The 17,010-nt window shown below is 35.5% G+C and overlaps 1 protein-coding gene across 1 annotated transcript in view; it reads left to right on the top strand.

Moving 5' to 3' along the window:
• The window catches only part of LOC148940917 (protein tolkin-like), a 267,546-nt gene that overhangs the window by 100,235 nt on the left and 150,301 nt on the right, over positions 1-17,010 (top strand). The window contains exon 4 of the mRNA XM_089105473.1: positions 9,497-9,675. Coding sequence (XP_088961599.1) covers positions 9,497-9,675 — 179 coding nt within the window. The remainder of the gene's footprint in view (positions 1-9,496; positions 9,676-17,010) is intronic.

The following is a 17,010-nucleotide window of genomic DNA, read 5'->3' as shown; positions in this document are numbered from 1 at the left end:
TTGTCACAGTTACATTTTCTTGATTTTTCAAAGTTCATTTTGAATTTCTTTTCGTTGAAATGCAAGAGTTGGAATATTTCAGTAGTGTTTGGTTGTGGTTTACCTTTGTCACAGTTACATTTTCTTGATTTTTCAAAAGTTCATTTTGAATTTTTTCATTGAAATGTAAGAGTTGAATATTTCAGTAGTGTTTGTTGTGGTTTACCTTGTCACAGTTACATTTTCTTGATTTTTCAAAGTTCATTTTGAATTTCTTTCGTTGAAATGCAAGAGTTGAATATTTCAGTAGTGTTTGGTTGTGGTTTACCTTGTCACAGTTACATTTTCTTAATTTTTCAAAGTGCTCATTTTGAATTTCTTTCGTTGAAATGTAAGTATTGGAATATTTCAGTGAGTGTTTCGGTTGTAGTTTACCTTGTCACAGTTACATTTTCTTGATTTTTCAAAGTTCATTTTGAATTTCTTTCGTTGAAATGCAGAGTTGGAATATTTCAGTAGTGTTTGTTGTGGTTTACCTTGTCACAGTTACATTTTCTTGATTTTTCAAAGTTCATTTTGAACTTCTTTCATTGAAATGCAAGAGTTGGAATATTTCAGAAGTGTTTGGTTGTGGTTTACCTTGTCACAATTACATTTTCTTGATTTTTCAAAGATCATTTTGAATTTCTTTCGTTGAAATGCAAGAGTTGGAATATTTCAGTAGTGTTTGGTTGTGGTTTATCTTGTCACAGTTACATTTTCTTGATTTTTCCAAGTTCATTTTGAATTTCTTCCGTTGAAATGCAAGAGTTGGAATATTTCAGTAGTGTTTGGTTGTGGTTTACCTTGTCACAGTTACATTTTCTTGATTTTTCAAAGTTCATTTTGAATTTCTTTCGTTGAAAAGCAAGAGTTGGAATATTTCAGTAGTGTTTGGTTGTGGTTTTACCTTGTCACAGTTACAGTTTTTCTTGATTTTTCAAAGTTCATTTTGAATTTCTTTCGTTGAAATGCAAGAGTTGGAATATTTCAGTAGTGTTTGGTTGTGGTTTACCTTTGTCACAGTTAAATTTTCTTGATTTTTCAAAGTTCATTTTGAATTTCTTTCCTTGAAATGCAAGAGTTGGAATATTTCAGTAGTGTTTGGTTGTGGTTTACCTTGTCACAGTTACATTTTCTTGATTTTTCAAAGTTCATTTTGAATTTCTATCGTTGAAATGCAAGAGTTGGAATATTTCAGTAGTGTTTCGTTGTTGTTCACTTTGACAGAGTTACATTCTCTTTATTTTTCAAAGTTCATTATGGATTTCTTTAGTTGAAAATATGTTTTGTCGTGCTTTACCTGATACAGCTAAATTTCCTGATTTTTATTAGGTTAGGTTAGGCTAGATCAAGTTAGATTAGTTAAGTTAGGTTAGTTTAGGTTAGCCTACGTACGCGCGCGCACGTAGGCTAACCTAACCTAAACTAACTTAACCTTAATCTAACTTGATCTAGCCTAACCTAACCTAAAAAAAATCAGGAAATATAACTGTGTTAGGATAAAGCACGACAAACCATATTACAACTAGATACATCCATAATGAACTTTGAAAAATAGAGAGAATGTAACTCTGTCAAAGTAAACAACAACGAAACACTACTGAAATATTCCAACTCTTGCATTTCAACGAAAGAAATTCAAAATGAACTTTGAAAAATCAAGAAAATGTAACTGTGACATGGTAAACCACAGCCAAACACTACTGAAATATTCCAACTCTTGCATTTCAAGGAAAGAAATTCAAAATGAACCTTGAAAAATCAAGAAAATGTAACTGTGACAAGGTAAACCACAAGCAAACACTACTGAAATATTCCAACTCTTGCATTTCAACAAAAGAAATTCAAAATTAACTTTGAAAAATCAAGAAAAAGTAACTGTGACAAGGTAAACCACAACCAAACACTACTGAAATATTCCAACTCTTTCATTTCAACGAAAGAAATTCAAAATGAACTTTGAAAAAATCAAGAAAATGTAACTGTGACAAGGTAAACCACAACGAAACACTACTGAAATATTCCAACTCTTGCATTACAAATAAAGAAATTCAAAATGAACTTGGATAAATCAAGAAAATGTAACTTTGACAAGGTAAACCATAACCAAACACTACTGAAATATTCCAACTCTTGCATTTCAAAGAAATAAATTCAAAATGATCTTTGAAACATCAATAAAATGTAAGTGTGACAAGGTAAATCACAACAAAACACTACTTAAATATTCCAACTCTTGCATTTCAAAGAAATAAATTAAAAATTAAATTTGAAAAATCAATAAAATGTAACTGTGACAAGGTAAAACACGAAAAAACACTTCTGAAATAGTCCAACTCTTGCATTTCAACGAAAGAAATTCAAAATGAACTTTGAAAAATCAAGAAAATGTAACTGTGACAAGGTAAACCACAAGCAAACACTACTGAAATATTCCAACTCTTGCTTTGCACAGATAGACATACAAAATTACCTTTGAAAAATCAAGAAAATGTAACTGTGACAAGGTAAACCACAACCAAACACTACTGAAATATTCCAACTCTTGCATTTCAACGAAAGAAATTCAAAATGTACTTTGAAAAATTAAGGGAATGTAACTGTGACATGGTAAACAACAACATCACACTACTGAAATATTCCAACTCTTGCATTTCAACGAAAGAAATTCAAAATGAACTTTGAAAAATCAAGGAAATGTAACTGTGACAAGGTAAACAACAACAACACACTACTTAAATATTCCAACTCTTGCATTTCAACGAAAGAAATTCAAAATGAACTTTGAAAAATCAAGAAAATGTAACTGTGACAAGGTAAACCACAACCAAACACTACTGAAATATTCCAACTCTTGCATTTCAACGAAAGAAATTCAAAATGAACTTTGAAAAATCAAGAAAATGTAACTGTGACAAGGTAAACCACAACCAAACACTACTGAAATATTCCAACTCTTGCATTTCAACGAAGTAAATTCAAAATGAATTTTTAAAAATCAATAAAATTTACCTCTGAAAAGGTAAACCCACAACCACACACTAATGAAATATTCCAACTCTTGCCTTTAAGCAAATAAAATTCAAAATGAACTTTGAAAGATCAAGAAAATGTAAGTGTGACAAGTTAAACCACAACCAAACACTACTGAAATATTCCAACTCTTGCATCTCAATGAAAGAAATTCAAAATGAACTTTGAAAAATCAGGAAAATGTAACTGTGACAAGGTAAACCACAAACAAACACTACTGAAATATTCCAACTCTTGCATTTCAACGAAAGAAATTCGAAATGAACTTTGAAAAATCAAGAAAATATAACTGTGACACGGTAAACCACAACCAAACACTACTGAAATATTCCAACTCTTTCATTTCAAGGAAAGAAATTCGAAATGAACTTTGAAAAATCAAGAGAATGTAACTGTGACACGGTAAGCCACAACCAAACACTAATGAAATATTCCAACTCTTGCATTTCAACGAAAGAAATTCAAAATGAACTTTGAAAAATCAAGAAAATGTAACTGTGACAAGGTAAACCACAACCAAACACTACTGAAATATTCAAACTCTTGCATTTCAACGAAAGAAATTCGAAATAAAAATTGAAAAATCCCGAAAATGTAACTGTGACAATGTAAACCACAACCAAACACTACTGAAATATTCCAACTCTTGCATTTCAACGAAAGAAATTCGAAATGAACTTTGAAAAATCAAGAAAATGTAACTGTGACACGGTAAACCACAACCAAACACTCCTGAAATAGTCCAACTCTTGCATTTCAACTAATGAAATTCAAAATGAACTTTGAAAAATCAAGAAAATATAACTGTGAAAGGGTAAACCACAACCAAACACTACTGAAATATTCCAACTCTTGCATTTCGATGAAAGAAATTCAAAATGAACTTTGAAAAATCAAGAAAATGTAACTGTGACAAAGTAAACCACAACCAAACACAACTGAAATATTCCAACTCTTGCATTTCAAAGAAACAAATTCTAAATGAACTTTAAAAAATCAAGAAAATGTAAGTGTGACAAGGTAAACCACTACCAAACACTACTGAAATATTCCAACTCTTACATTTCAACGAGAGAATTTCAAAATGAACTTTTAAAAATCAAGGAAATGTAACTGTGACAAGGTTAACCACAACCAAACACTACTGAAATAATCCAACTCTTGCATTTCAAAGAAAGAAATTCTAAATGAACTTTGAAAAATCAGGAAAATGTAACTGTGACACGGTAAACCACAACCAAACACTACTGAAATATTACAACTCTTGCATTTCAACGAAAGAAATTCTAAATGAACCTTAAAGAATCAAGAAAATGTAAGTGTGACAAGGTAAACCACAAACAAACACTACTGAAATATTCCAACTCTTGCCTTTCAACGAAAGAAATTCAAAATGAACTTTGAAAAATCAAGAAAATGTAACTGTGACATGGTAAACCACAACCAAACACTACTGAAATATTCCAACTCTTACATTTCAATGAAAGAAATTCAAAATGAACTTTGAAAAATCAAGAAAATGTAACTGTGACAAGGTAAACCAAAACCAAACACAACTGAAATATTCCAACTCGATCTTATCAACGAAAGAAAATCAAAATTAACTTTGAAAAATTAAGAAAAAGTAACTATGACAAGGTAAACCAAAACCAAACACTACTAAAATATTCCAACTCTTGCATTTCAACAAAAGAAATTCAAAATGAACTTTGAAAAATCAAGAAAATGTAACTGTGACAAGATAAACTACAACAACACACTACTGAAATATTCCAACTCTTGCCTTTCAACAAAAGAAATTCAAAATGAACTTTGAAAAATCAAGAAAATTTAACTGTTACACGGTAAACCATAACCAAAAACTACTGAAATATTCCAACTCTTGCATTTCAATGAAATAAATTCAAAATGAACTTTTAAAAATTAAGAAAATATAACTGTGTCACGGTAAACCACAACCAAACACAACTGAAATATTCCAACTCTTGCATTTCAACGAAAGAAATTCAAAATGAACTTTGAAAAATTAAGAAAATGTAACTGTGACAAGGTAAACCACAACCAGACACTACTGAAATATTCCAACTCTTGCACTTCAACAAAAGAAATTCAAAATGAACTTTTAAAAATCAAGAAAATGTAGCTGTGACAAGGTAAACTACAACCAAACACTACTGAAATATTCCAACTCTTTCGTTTCAACAAAAGAAATTCAAAATGAACTTTGAAAAATCAAGAAAATGTAACTGTGACAAGGTAAGCTACAACAACACACTACTGAAATATTCCAACTCTTGCCTTTCAACAAAGGAAATTCAAAATGAACTTTGAAAAATCTAGAAAATGTAACTGTGACAAGGTAAACCAAACACTACTGAAATATTCCAACTCTTGCATTTCAATGAAAGAAATTCAAAATGAACTTTGAAAAATCAAGAAAATGTAACTGTGACAAGGTAAACTACAACAACACACTACTGAAATATTCCAACTCTTGCCTTTCAACAAAAGAAATTCAAAATGAACTTTGAAAAATCGAGAGAATGTAACTGTGACAAGGTAAACCAAACACTACTGAAATATTCCAAGTCTTGCATTTCAATGTAAGAAATTCAAAATGAACTTTTAAAAATCAAGAAAAAGTAACTTTGACACGGTAAAACACAACAAAACACTAATGAAATTTTCCAAATCTTTCATTTCAACGTAATAAATTAAAAATTAAATATGAAACATAAAGAAAATGGAACTGTGACAAGTTAAACCACAATCAAACACTACTGAAACATTCCATCTCTTGCATTTCAACGAAGGAAATTCAAAATGAACTTTGAAAAATCAGACCTTTGGAGGGGGGAGGGGCCGGGGGGAGGGGGTCGTTCTGTGTCTCATTGCACAAAAAAAGTATAAAAATGGGGAGGGAAGGGGAGGGGAGGAGGAGGAGGAGGGGAGGAGGAGGGGGAGGAGGAGGGGAGGTGGAGGAGTGAGGGGAAGGGGAGGAGGAGGAAGGAGATGGAGGGAGAGGGGCCTCTTTGGGGGTCCAAAGGGGGAGGGGCCCTTTGGGCCCCGGGGGGGGGGGTCTGGGGGAACCTTGAGGGCCGGGGGGCCCTTTTGGGAGCCCATTGGACCTTTGAGGACCGGTGGCTTCCTTCGGGGTTGGGGTAGAGGGATTGGAACCCTTTGGGGTTGGGGTAGATGACCTCACAACACTGTTAAAATCGAACTTGTGTATTATAACGACCACAAAGTTTTACCCTCAAATTCTCTCCTAAAATCTCTTCAAAAATCATATTTTAAAATGTCTCTAACTGTTTCGCCGAAATAATTCCATAAAATGACTAAAACGGTTTCGCCCAAATAATCCCTAAACGTAATTTCAGCGTGTTCCTTTTGTTTGGCATCACTGTGCTTTCACTTTGTCCCGGAGACAATTCTCTTTGGGAATGCACCAAATACATTAATTAACTTGACGTCATCTGTCAGACATTCCCTGGAAACAATTTGATTAATGACTGACAGCACAGGTGTTCCCCGGAAACTCATATCATTTGGCTCGATCAACAACAAGAAGGGAGTGACAAAGTTCCTGTTTTTCCATTCTCACTGACAAAGACCATAAAACCATCAAATAAATTGACCAACACACATAACCATCCATGAAAACAGACATAAATGTGACAAAGTTCCTGTTTTTTCATTCTCACTGGCAAAAACCATAAAAACAGACATAAATGAGAAAAAGTTTCTGTTTTTTTAAATTATCACTTACAAAAACCATAAATCATTCATAACCATCCATGAAAAACATCAAATAAATTGACCAACACACATAACCGTCCATGAAAACAGACATAAATGTGACAAAATTCCTGTTTTTCCAAGTGAGAAAAATACTGTTTTTTCATTCTCACTGACAAAAACCATAAAAACAGACATAAATGTGAGAAAGTTTCTGTTTTTTCATTCTCACTGACAAAAACCATAAATCATCCATGAAAAAAATCAAATAAATTGACCAACACTAATAACCATACATTAAAAAATCAATAAATGTTACAAAATTCCTTTTTTTTCAAGTGAGAAAAATACTGTTTTTTCATTCTCACTGATAAAACCATAAACCACGTGGTGCTGTTCGGAGTCGGACCCCCCCTTCTACTGTTACTTGCCATCCAATCACTTTCGACTATTAAAAACGGCACTAGCCGTTTCAATTTCCAATCGATTGATTCCTTTTTGAAATTTCTACGACAATGCTTTCTACAAAAAAAAAACCTTATATCCCCCCAGGTCATAACTTACAACCCTTGCACTAAAACCCCTACAACCCCGGGGTGTTAATTATCCTCCAATCACTTTCGACTTTTAAAAAGGGTACAAGCCCGTCTAATTTCCACTCGAATGAGCCCTATTTGAAGTTTCTACAACATCACTATCTATAAAAACCTTATATGCCCCCAGGGCAAAACTTACAACCCTTGTCCCGAGGGCTCTGAGGAGGATATCATTCTCAAATGCCTAATTTCTAAAACTTTTAACTACGATGAACAAAATGACTATCTAAAAATTTTGATTGGATGTGTTTGGGGGGAAAGTGGGCATGAGATGGGGGTTAGTTGCCCTCAAATGACTTTCGACTATTGAAAAAGGTAGTAGCCCTTTGAATTCCCAATCGAATGAGGCTTTTTTCAAGTTTCTACAACAAGGCTTTCAATAAAAACCTTATGTGCCCCCAGGGCATAACTTACAATTCTTACCCTGAGGGCTGTGGGGGGAGTTTCATCCTCAGAGATATAATTTCCAGACCTTTCAACTACTTCAAACAGAATGGCTATCTCAAAATTTTGATTGGATGTGTTTGGATAAATGGTAGGCGTGGAAGGGGTGTTAGTTGCCTTCCAATCACTTTCAACTATAAAAAAGGGCGCTAGCCATTTCAATTTCTAATCAAATGAGCCATTTTTGAAGTTTCTACGACAACGCTTTCTATAAAACCTTATATCCCCCAGGGCATTACTTAAAACCCTTGCCCTGAGGGCTCTGGGGGTTGTCATCCTCAAAGTCCTAATTTCCAGAAATTTCAACTACGTTGAAGAAAATCGGTATCTCAAAATTTTCATTGGATGTGTTTGGGGAAAAGGTGGTGGGCGTTAGAGGGGTATAGTTGCCCTCCAATCACTTGCGACTACTAGATAGGGCACTAGCCCTTTGAATTTCCAATTGAACGAGCCTTTTTTTGAAGTTTCTACGACAACACTTTCTATAAAAACCTTATATGCCCCCAGGGCATAACTTACAACCCTTGCCCTGGGGGCTGTTGGGGAGTTGCCTCCTCAAAAAAATGATTTCTATCTGGAAATCAACTACGCTGAACAAAATGGCTATCTCAAAATTTTGATTAGATATGTTTGGGGAAATGGTGGGCGCGGAAGAGGTGTTAGTTGCCTTCCAATCACTTTCGACTATTAAAAAGGGCACAAGCCACTCCATTTTCTAACCGAATGAGCCTTTTTCGAAGTTTCTACGACAGCTCCGTCGATACGGAGTGCCCTGTTTAAGACCAAGAAAAAAAAATAATAAATAATACATTGTGCCAACATCGTTCTCTACTTAGGCAGCGCTATTGCGCTGCCTATGATTGCGAAGTGGCACATGGGAATGTGTCCTTTAACATAAAATGTGTTTAGTTGGCAACCCTGCTTTACAAGCAGAGGTAGACAAACGCACATACGCAGAATGCAACTCAATGACTAAAATAACCCAAGAGAAGAACAAGAAGAAAAAACCTGAAGAGCAACTTTAGCATACTTATACAATAACTAGTTTTTTTGTAGATTCTTATTGAAAGTACGCGGGGTTTAGTGGCAGACCCATGGACAGATTTATATCTAGATATATATAAGACTAGGTCAACCTCAGTTCTTAAAGGGCCAACACAATGACTTTGTAGTCGATGAGCGTCGTTAATCTATGAATGAGTGAATGAAAAGAACTCAAGTCTACACGGAAAGGATATTGAACTGTTTGAAGCTAACGTCTGAGTAGTCAAGGCATTTGCGCAAAAAGTCTTGGGGAAGGGGGGGGGTGCTAAAATCGCAATTTTTTCGGTAGTGATTCCGCTTTCCGCGAATTTTTCGGTGGTTCCCTGGTTTTCCTAAAAAAAAAATATTGGGGTCTCTTATAAAATTAACGCTAACGAAAATTTATAATTTGTGTTTCGTCTTAATGTTGATGTATTTGAGAGCGTAAAGTTTCAGAGAGATTTCGGAGAACCCCATTTTTTGGGGAAAATCTGGGGAGGGTTTGAAAAATAAGGAGATAGTAGAAGCACTGTTTCCGGGACATGGGCCCGTCAGACGACCTCTTGCATACTTGCCCGGTCTCGCCATTTGTAGCAAATGCTGAGTTTAAACGCTATACTAAAACCGACCTTGTTCTGTAGGTGCTGCTCCTTTGTTGGAAAGCGAGGAAATGGACCCCAAGCAATTTCCATTGGAAAAAATTGTGATAAGTTTGGAATTGTGGTTCATGAACTTGGTCACGTAGTGGGGTTTTGGCATGAACATACCCGACCCGATCGAGATAATCATGTACATATTGTCAGAGAGAACATTATGCCCGGTGAGTTCCATGTATATTCTTTACATGTTAATGTGTCCGTTTCTAAATTAGCATCAGGTTCATAAGCAAGGAGAAACCTACAAGTCTCCTCCTTCAAAATCTCCTAATACTTCCCTTAAGAAAATTTCCCGTTAAATTTCCCCTTAAGATTTTCCCTGTTCCAGCTGTTTGGATGGATTCTCTCCGCCTCTGAAATATCACCTCGAAATAAATCTCTGGGCAAAATCTGATTGATACGACACTTTATATATAGGCTATGGATTATTAGTTGCAAACTTTCAGAGGAGCACGTGGGGGGGGGGGGGTGCATTTTATTCCGTTTCCCAGGAGAGAGGATCATTTGGACCAATTTTGAGGAGGTCCTTGAAGCTTAACAATTTTGTATTAAACCAGTATCTCAATGACTTAGCTTTAGATTCTCCTAACCTCTTATGAATTGAACTAATGATTTTGTCTTAGTCAGAGTGATAGTCTCTTCTAAAATGGTGCTATGACTAGTGGGAGAGGGGCTCTTTGCCCTCCCTTCAATTGTGAAAGTTATTGTGGTAATGAGCACAATTTAAAATATAATGACTGCACAACGGTCTTTTTCTTCGCAGTTAAAAAATTGAATACTTCCTCAAAATGACTTGGATTCCTTCCGAGACGGTTCCTTCGATCAGATTAAAACCTTTTTTATTTTACATGAGAACTGTAGAAGCTTTCAAGAAGGCTAATTTTTTTTAGCCGACTCTGAATGGCTAAAAAGACTTAGGCTCATCTAATTTTTAATCTTTAATTTCCTCCAAAAACAATAAAAAAAAATTTATATTGGACATTTTCCAGAGGAAAAATAATTGCAAACAAAGGGTCAATCCTTGGGGGGGGAAGAGAATGCCTTGTCCTAAGTGGGGCTGCAGGAAGGTAGAGTGTTTCTTCTTGGAAGATGAGAAGATCAAAAATGCAAAACGGCACAGGTATGCTTCGATCTTTTTATATTTTTGAAGCGGGGTCAGGCGAGGGGGAATTAAAAACAACCAAGTCATGAGCTATTTTTTCTTAAGACGGAAAAAATCAAGTTGTAGGGAGGTGAAAAGTAGTCCCCGAAGCCGCGCCGCGCCGAAATGACGGCGGCGAATGTGTGATTCAGTATCGGCGGTGGCGCGCCGCCTGGCGCGCCGAAATTTTTTTGGCGGCGCGCCACCGATTTTAGACCGGTGGCGCGCCACGGCGCGCCGATTTTTCTAATTAAAAATAATAATAAAAATTCCACTTCACCAAGCATGTTCAACCTCGATTTTAGTAAGGATTTTTAAATGATTGGCTAAAAACATACAAGAACAATATGACAAAACAACAATTTTTTGGGCCGTGCGGAAAGTGTTTATGTTCACCGTCGATGAGACCAAGTAGAATTCTCATTTTTAGCCACTAGACCCAAGGAAACCTATGTTGTGTTTATGTTTAATATCGCATTGTTCCTATAAAATACCGTGTTTAGTCATTTCCTGATTGTTAATGATTTGGGCTAATGTGTGTATAACTTTCAAAGTTTGAAGTTCAAATATCTCCTGTTCATCAAATACATACCAAAAGGAAGTGAAAAAAAAACAAACAAATAACAACATCGAAAAAACACTTTATACAAATCAGATATCATGGCTTAACAACACCAACAATTTTAAATCAGCGGTTACATCACTTCAGTTACAATTGATGTAACAAAAGTCAGTTTGTTCACTCTGCCTGGAGCCATTGATCTTTTTGCAGTCACTATCAGTCCTGTCGTGCTAAAAAGCCGTTTAGCTGGGGCACATGTGGCCGGTACAGCCAGAACTTGACGAGCGTAAACTGCCACTCGCGGGATCTGATACTAGTACTGGACCTTGGGGTCCCACAGAATGCCGCAAATGGGCTTCTGCTTTGTATCTGCTGAAATAAGTTGTTTTATAAGGGAGAACAAACCTGCACCTTCACCATAGGGCTCCTGCGCACTACACTACAGGAGGAACTAAACTGCACCTTTACCCTCTTTTCTTATCAACACGGAATAACCCTCCGAAATTCTTTTCTGAAAGAAGGGGTCAATATATAACGTTTCAAGTCAAAGTTTAAGACTACTTCGACTTCAGTGTGCTCTGCTAACTGTGCAAAAAAAATATAATTCATTTCTATAGATATATTTCTATACTAGCTCTAGATAATCTACCAAGCGGGAAACTACCGCAAATCAGCATCGATAAATAAATGAAACCCAAAACGAACAAAAATAACAATAAATAACTGAGTCAAACTCAAAACGAGCAGCAATTAACATAAGTTGGGCTCAAAACCTCTATGCCTTCCCAAGGCCAGAACATAATTTTCACTTTACTGAAAAAATATAAATGTTTTTACTTTTATAACTTTAGTAAATCAAATAATATTAACATTTTGATTACTAAATATCAGTATATGTATATTAAACTGACAATACATATTCATTTGTATTTTTGACAGTAAAGTACAAATTATGTTCTGGACTTGGGAAGGCATGGGGGGTTTTGAGCCCAACTTATGTTAATTTCTGCTCGTTTTGAGTTTGACTCGGTTATTTACTGTAATTTCTGTTCGTTTTGGGTTTCATTTATTTATCGATGCTGATTTGTGGTAGTTTCACGCTTGGTAGATTATTTGACTTAAATTTTGCTCATTTTTGGTTTAATGGAGTTCTTTACTTTTCTTTGAAAAAACTTATTTTTTGGAAACAGTTTTTTTAATTAATTTCTGTTCGTTTTATATTGAAATAGTCTTTTCAGGGAAAAATAAAATAATACTTCAAATCTTTTCGTTTTTGTAAGAATTTATAGTTCGGCCTGCTATTTGTGTGCTGGAAAACAATTTTCAGCAAAATTTAAAAACATACACTCTTATAAAAATCTGGACACAAATAGTAGTGTTTAATTAAGTTTCATACATCCTCTAGTTGACCTGAAATGGAAAACTTGATAACATTCGCAAACAAATTTGTTTACTTTCTTTGATAGCTTGGATACATTTACGCTATTTTGATTTGGTCAAATTTTCAGAGCAGAAGAAGCCCTGAAAGTTTGAACATAATACCCTCAGTCGTTCTTGGGATACTGCTGAGATACCTTATTGGGAATTAGCAAAAACACAGTGCATTTTCATTTAATCTTAAGGCAACATTTACTTTTTAAACATATAGGCAAATGGGAGGGTGGGCGTGGGAGGGGGATTAGTTTCCCTCCAATCACTTTCGACTATTAAAATGGACATCAGGCCTTTATATTTTCAATCGAATGGGCCCTTTTCGAAGTTCCTACGACAACTCCTTCGATACGAAGTGCCCTGGTCTAAACCACAACAACAACAACAAAAATGATACATTGTACCGAAATCGATCTCTACTATAGAAATGTCAAGCCTTCCAATCACTTTCGATTACTAAAAAGGGCACTAGGCTTTTTGATTTCCAAACTAATGATCCCTTTTTGAGTTTTTATGACAACGCTTTCTATAAACACCGTAGATGCCCCCAGGGCATAAATTACAACCTAAGGGCTGTGAGGGTGGTTGTCATTCTCTGAGATCTAATTTCCAGAACTTTCAACTACGTTAAAAAAAACGGCTATCTCACATTTTTTATTTTTTGTGTTTCGATAATTGGTGGGCGTGTATGGGGTTTTAGTTGCCTTCCCATCATTTTCGACTATTAAAAAGGACAAAAGCCACTCCAGTCTCTAATTGAATGAGCCCTTTTCGAAGTTTCTACGACAACTTCTTCGATATGAAATGCCCTGGTCTAAGGGAAAAAATAATAAATCATACATTGTGCCAACATCGTTCTTATATACCTCCAGGGCATAACTATAAAACCCTTGGCCTAAGGGCTGTGGGAGAGTAACCTCCTCAAAAAACATATTTTCTCTCTGGAAATCAGTTACTCTGAACAAAATGGCTATCTTAACATTTTGATTGGATGTGTTTGGGGAAAGGGTGGGCGTGGAAGGGGTGTTAGCTGCCTTCCAATCACTTTCGACTATTAAAAAGGGCACTAGTTATTCTGATTTCCAATCGAATTAGCCCTTATTGATTTTTGTACGACAACTCCTTCTATACGAAGTGCCCTGGTATGGAAAACAAAAAAAAACAAAAACAAAAAAAATAATAAATTTTGCCAACATCGTTCTTTGCTTATACATCTCGATTGCGCTGCCTATGACGACATCCTGAATTGCCTAATGCTCTTTTACCTACCTCTTTTCATCCGAAAAATAAGAAAGAAAAAATGAACAGAGTTTAAAAGTAGAAGGTAGAATATTTGTTTCAAGAAAAATTTCTTCTTCTTCTTCTTCCTACGAACCGATGTACATGGCGAGCCCAAGATGACAGTATTTATTTTTAAGAAACAGATTAGCCGGGATGACGGTTGAAGCCCGAAGGTCGATATCGATAACCAAAAAAGAGAAAAAAAACGGTGGCGTCAGCGCGCTGATGCAAGCTCAGCGGCGCGCCGCCACTTTTTTTTCGGCGGCGCGCCGCCGATTTTCGGCGCGGTTTTGGGGTCTAGTGAAAAGACTTGTCAACGTATCCATTTCATACGAGATTAGATATAAGTACCTCTGATTACGTCAATCTTCGACCAAGCTTAGTCAATTGGTCAATTAGTCAATTGGTCGAGCATAAAAATTGTGTTTGACAAAATGGTATGTAACTGGACCTCATTTTATATTTTTACAGCTGCTTTGACATTTGTTTAACGTAAAATAATTGACGATAATCGATGATAAATTGACGTAAGATATTGACAACAAAATAAAATGAGTTATGTCCCTGGGGGCATGATATATTACACTTTTCCTTTGTATGCATTAAATTTTGGAGAAACATTTGAAACAGAACATTAGCTAACTTGGCAATGCTGTTGTGTCGTCACTGGGACGCCTAAAGGTTATATTTGACATTCTATACTTTACATTTCTAATATACTTGCCTGAAACTGTTTTATAACCTATTTTGAGAGAGAGGATTGGGAGGGCAAGGTATGGTTAATTACGCTTTGATCCTCCTGATCTACATTACTCCTGAGAACAGCATAGGAAACAGTTGTGGGCAATTATAGCAGAAATATGAATATTTCAGATATAACCACAAACTCGTATTCGACAAAAGGGGCACTCGACAAACTCGTAAACTCGTATTCGACAAAAGGGACATTCGATAAACTCGTAAACTCGTATTCGACAAAAGGTGCATTCGACAAACTCCTAAACTCGTATTCGACAAAAGGGGCATTCGACAAACTCGTATACTCGTATTCGACAAAAGGGGCATTTGACAAACTCGTAAACTCGTATTCGACAAAAGGGGCATTCGACAAACTCGTAAACTCGTATTCGACAAAAGGGTCAGTCGACAAACTCATAAACTCGTATTCGACACAAGGGGCATTCGACAAACTCTTAAACTCGTATTCGACAAAAGGGGCATACGACAAACTCGTAAACTCGTATTCGACAAAAGGGGCATTCGACAAACTCGTAAACTCGTATTCGACAACAGGGGCATTCGACAAACTCGTAAACTCGTATTCGACAAAAGGGGCATTCGACAAACTCGTAAACTCGTATTCGACAAAAGGGGCATTCGACAAACTCGTAAACTCGTATTCGACAAAAGGGAAAACCGTGAAAAGTTGATTTTTCAGGTTTTGTCATTCGACAAAAGGGGCACATGGTTCCTTTTTTTGTTGTTGGTACTATGATATGTTGATTAGTGTGAAAAGAAATACTTTTAAAGCATTTGGAGGAACATGGAATCTCTGGAAAAGTTAAGGACGTTGTCATCTATTGGCAAGGAGCAGATTTTAAAATGGCAAAAATGCGGGGATTGTGTGAGATCATAGGAAGCAAAAGGGAAAACCGTGAAAAGTTGATTTTTCAGATGACAAGACCCCAACTGCTCTTCCTGTGCCTATGTCTTCTCCAAACTCCCTCTTAAAGCTCTGTTAGGGCCTGTTCAAATTCAAAGCTATTTTTGAACAACCAAATTTTATTTCTTCCAAAGAATTCTGTACAAAGCTCTTCCAGGTGCATTACTTACCTTACTTAGACTAAAGTTCCTACTACTTAAGCTGGCACCTGAGGCAACAATGGCAACTCTCCGCGACCACCTGAACAGAGCTAGCGGCCACAGGTCCTCCAAAAATGTTCCTGCCAGTGTAGTATCCTTCTCTAGGCCGGTATCTTGCATTGGAGCCATACAAAATATCCATCGTTTAACGTTTTAGTAGGTATTAAAAATTATTAGAGCCTCTAACAAGTACAGTTTTCCACATCAGATTTACAGATCAGCTTACCAGATTTTAACAAGTGTAATTGCATTGATTAAAATTGGATTTCAAATAAGGGGGAAATAGTTAAGCCTTGGTTAGTCCAAGAAACATAAATACATGTACACAAATATGTCTGTTGTGCCCTTTTAGCAAAGGTGTTTTTTTTTTCATTTTCGACTAAATGAAAGACAAGAGTAAAAAATCACTTATTTTTCCAGTAATTAATTACAAATTGAGAATTTATATATATATATATATATATATATATATATATATATATATATATATATATATATATATATATATATATATATATATATATATATATATATATATATATATATATATATAGTACCGACAGTACGGTGGATTTGCCAACGGGCCCTGGCACTCGGCACGCGTCAGGCTTCTATGTGTGGATTTTCATTGTTGCTTGTCTTCTAACCGCAGACAATTTGAGACAATTTGCTGTCTTTTCATACTGCAGCCATTTCAAAGAGAGTTTATTATTAAAGCAAGTCCGACTTCTAATCACAATATTTACTAAGCTTTAAACTTTTGGTTTTCTTTTTTAAGGTTTTTGAATTGTTGGAATTCCTTAGTAAAATATATACAATATTTTTGCAATTACCAGCCGCCGGGCCCCGGCACTCCGCACTAACAACGATTTCTAACAACGATTACTATTAAGCTTCAAACTTTTTTTTTTTTTAAGATTTTTGAATTGTTGTAATCCCTTGTTAAAATTAATACAAATATTTTTGCAATTACCAGTTTTTTGCTCTTTCCGCAATTTAATGTCTTTTCATACTGTGTCTGTTCAAAGATATTTGATTATTGAAGCTAGTCGTATTATCAACAACGAAATGTACTAAGCTTCAAACTTTTGGTTTTCTTGTTAAGGTTTTTGAATTATTGTAATCATCATTCGTAATAATTGCAAATTTTTGGTTTTTGGGCCTTAGTAAGATGCATTATTGAGTCGTGACCCCACACCATATATGGGCATAGCCTCCCTA

This window comes from Artemia sp. Qi Xiang Cuo, chromosome 19 (genome assembly GCF_049724085.1).
Source record: "Artemia sp. Qi Xiang Cuo chromosome 19, ASM4972408v1, whole genome shotgun sequence".
In the NCBI taxonomy this organism is placed as follows: domain Eukaryota; kingdom Metazoa; phylum Arthropoda; class Branchiopoda; order Anostraca; family Artemiidae; genus Artemia; species Artemia sp. Qi Xiang Cuo.
The sequence above is the reverse complement of the archived record's forward strand: the minus strand, read 5'-3'. Positions and strand labels throughout refer to the sequence as shown.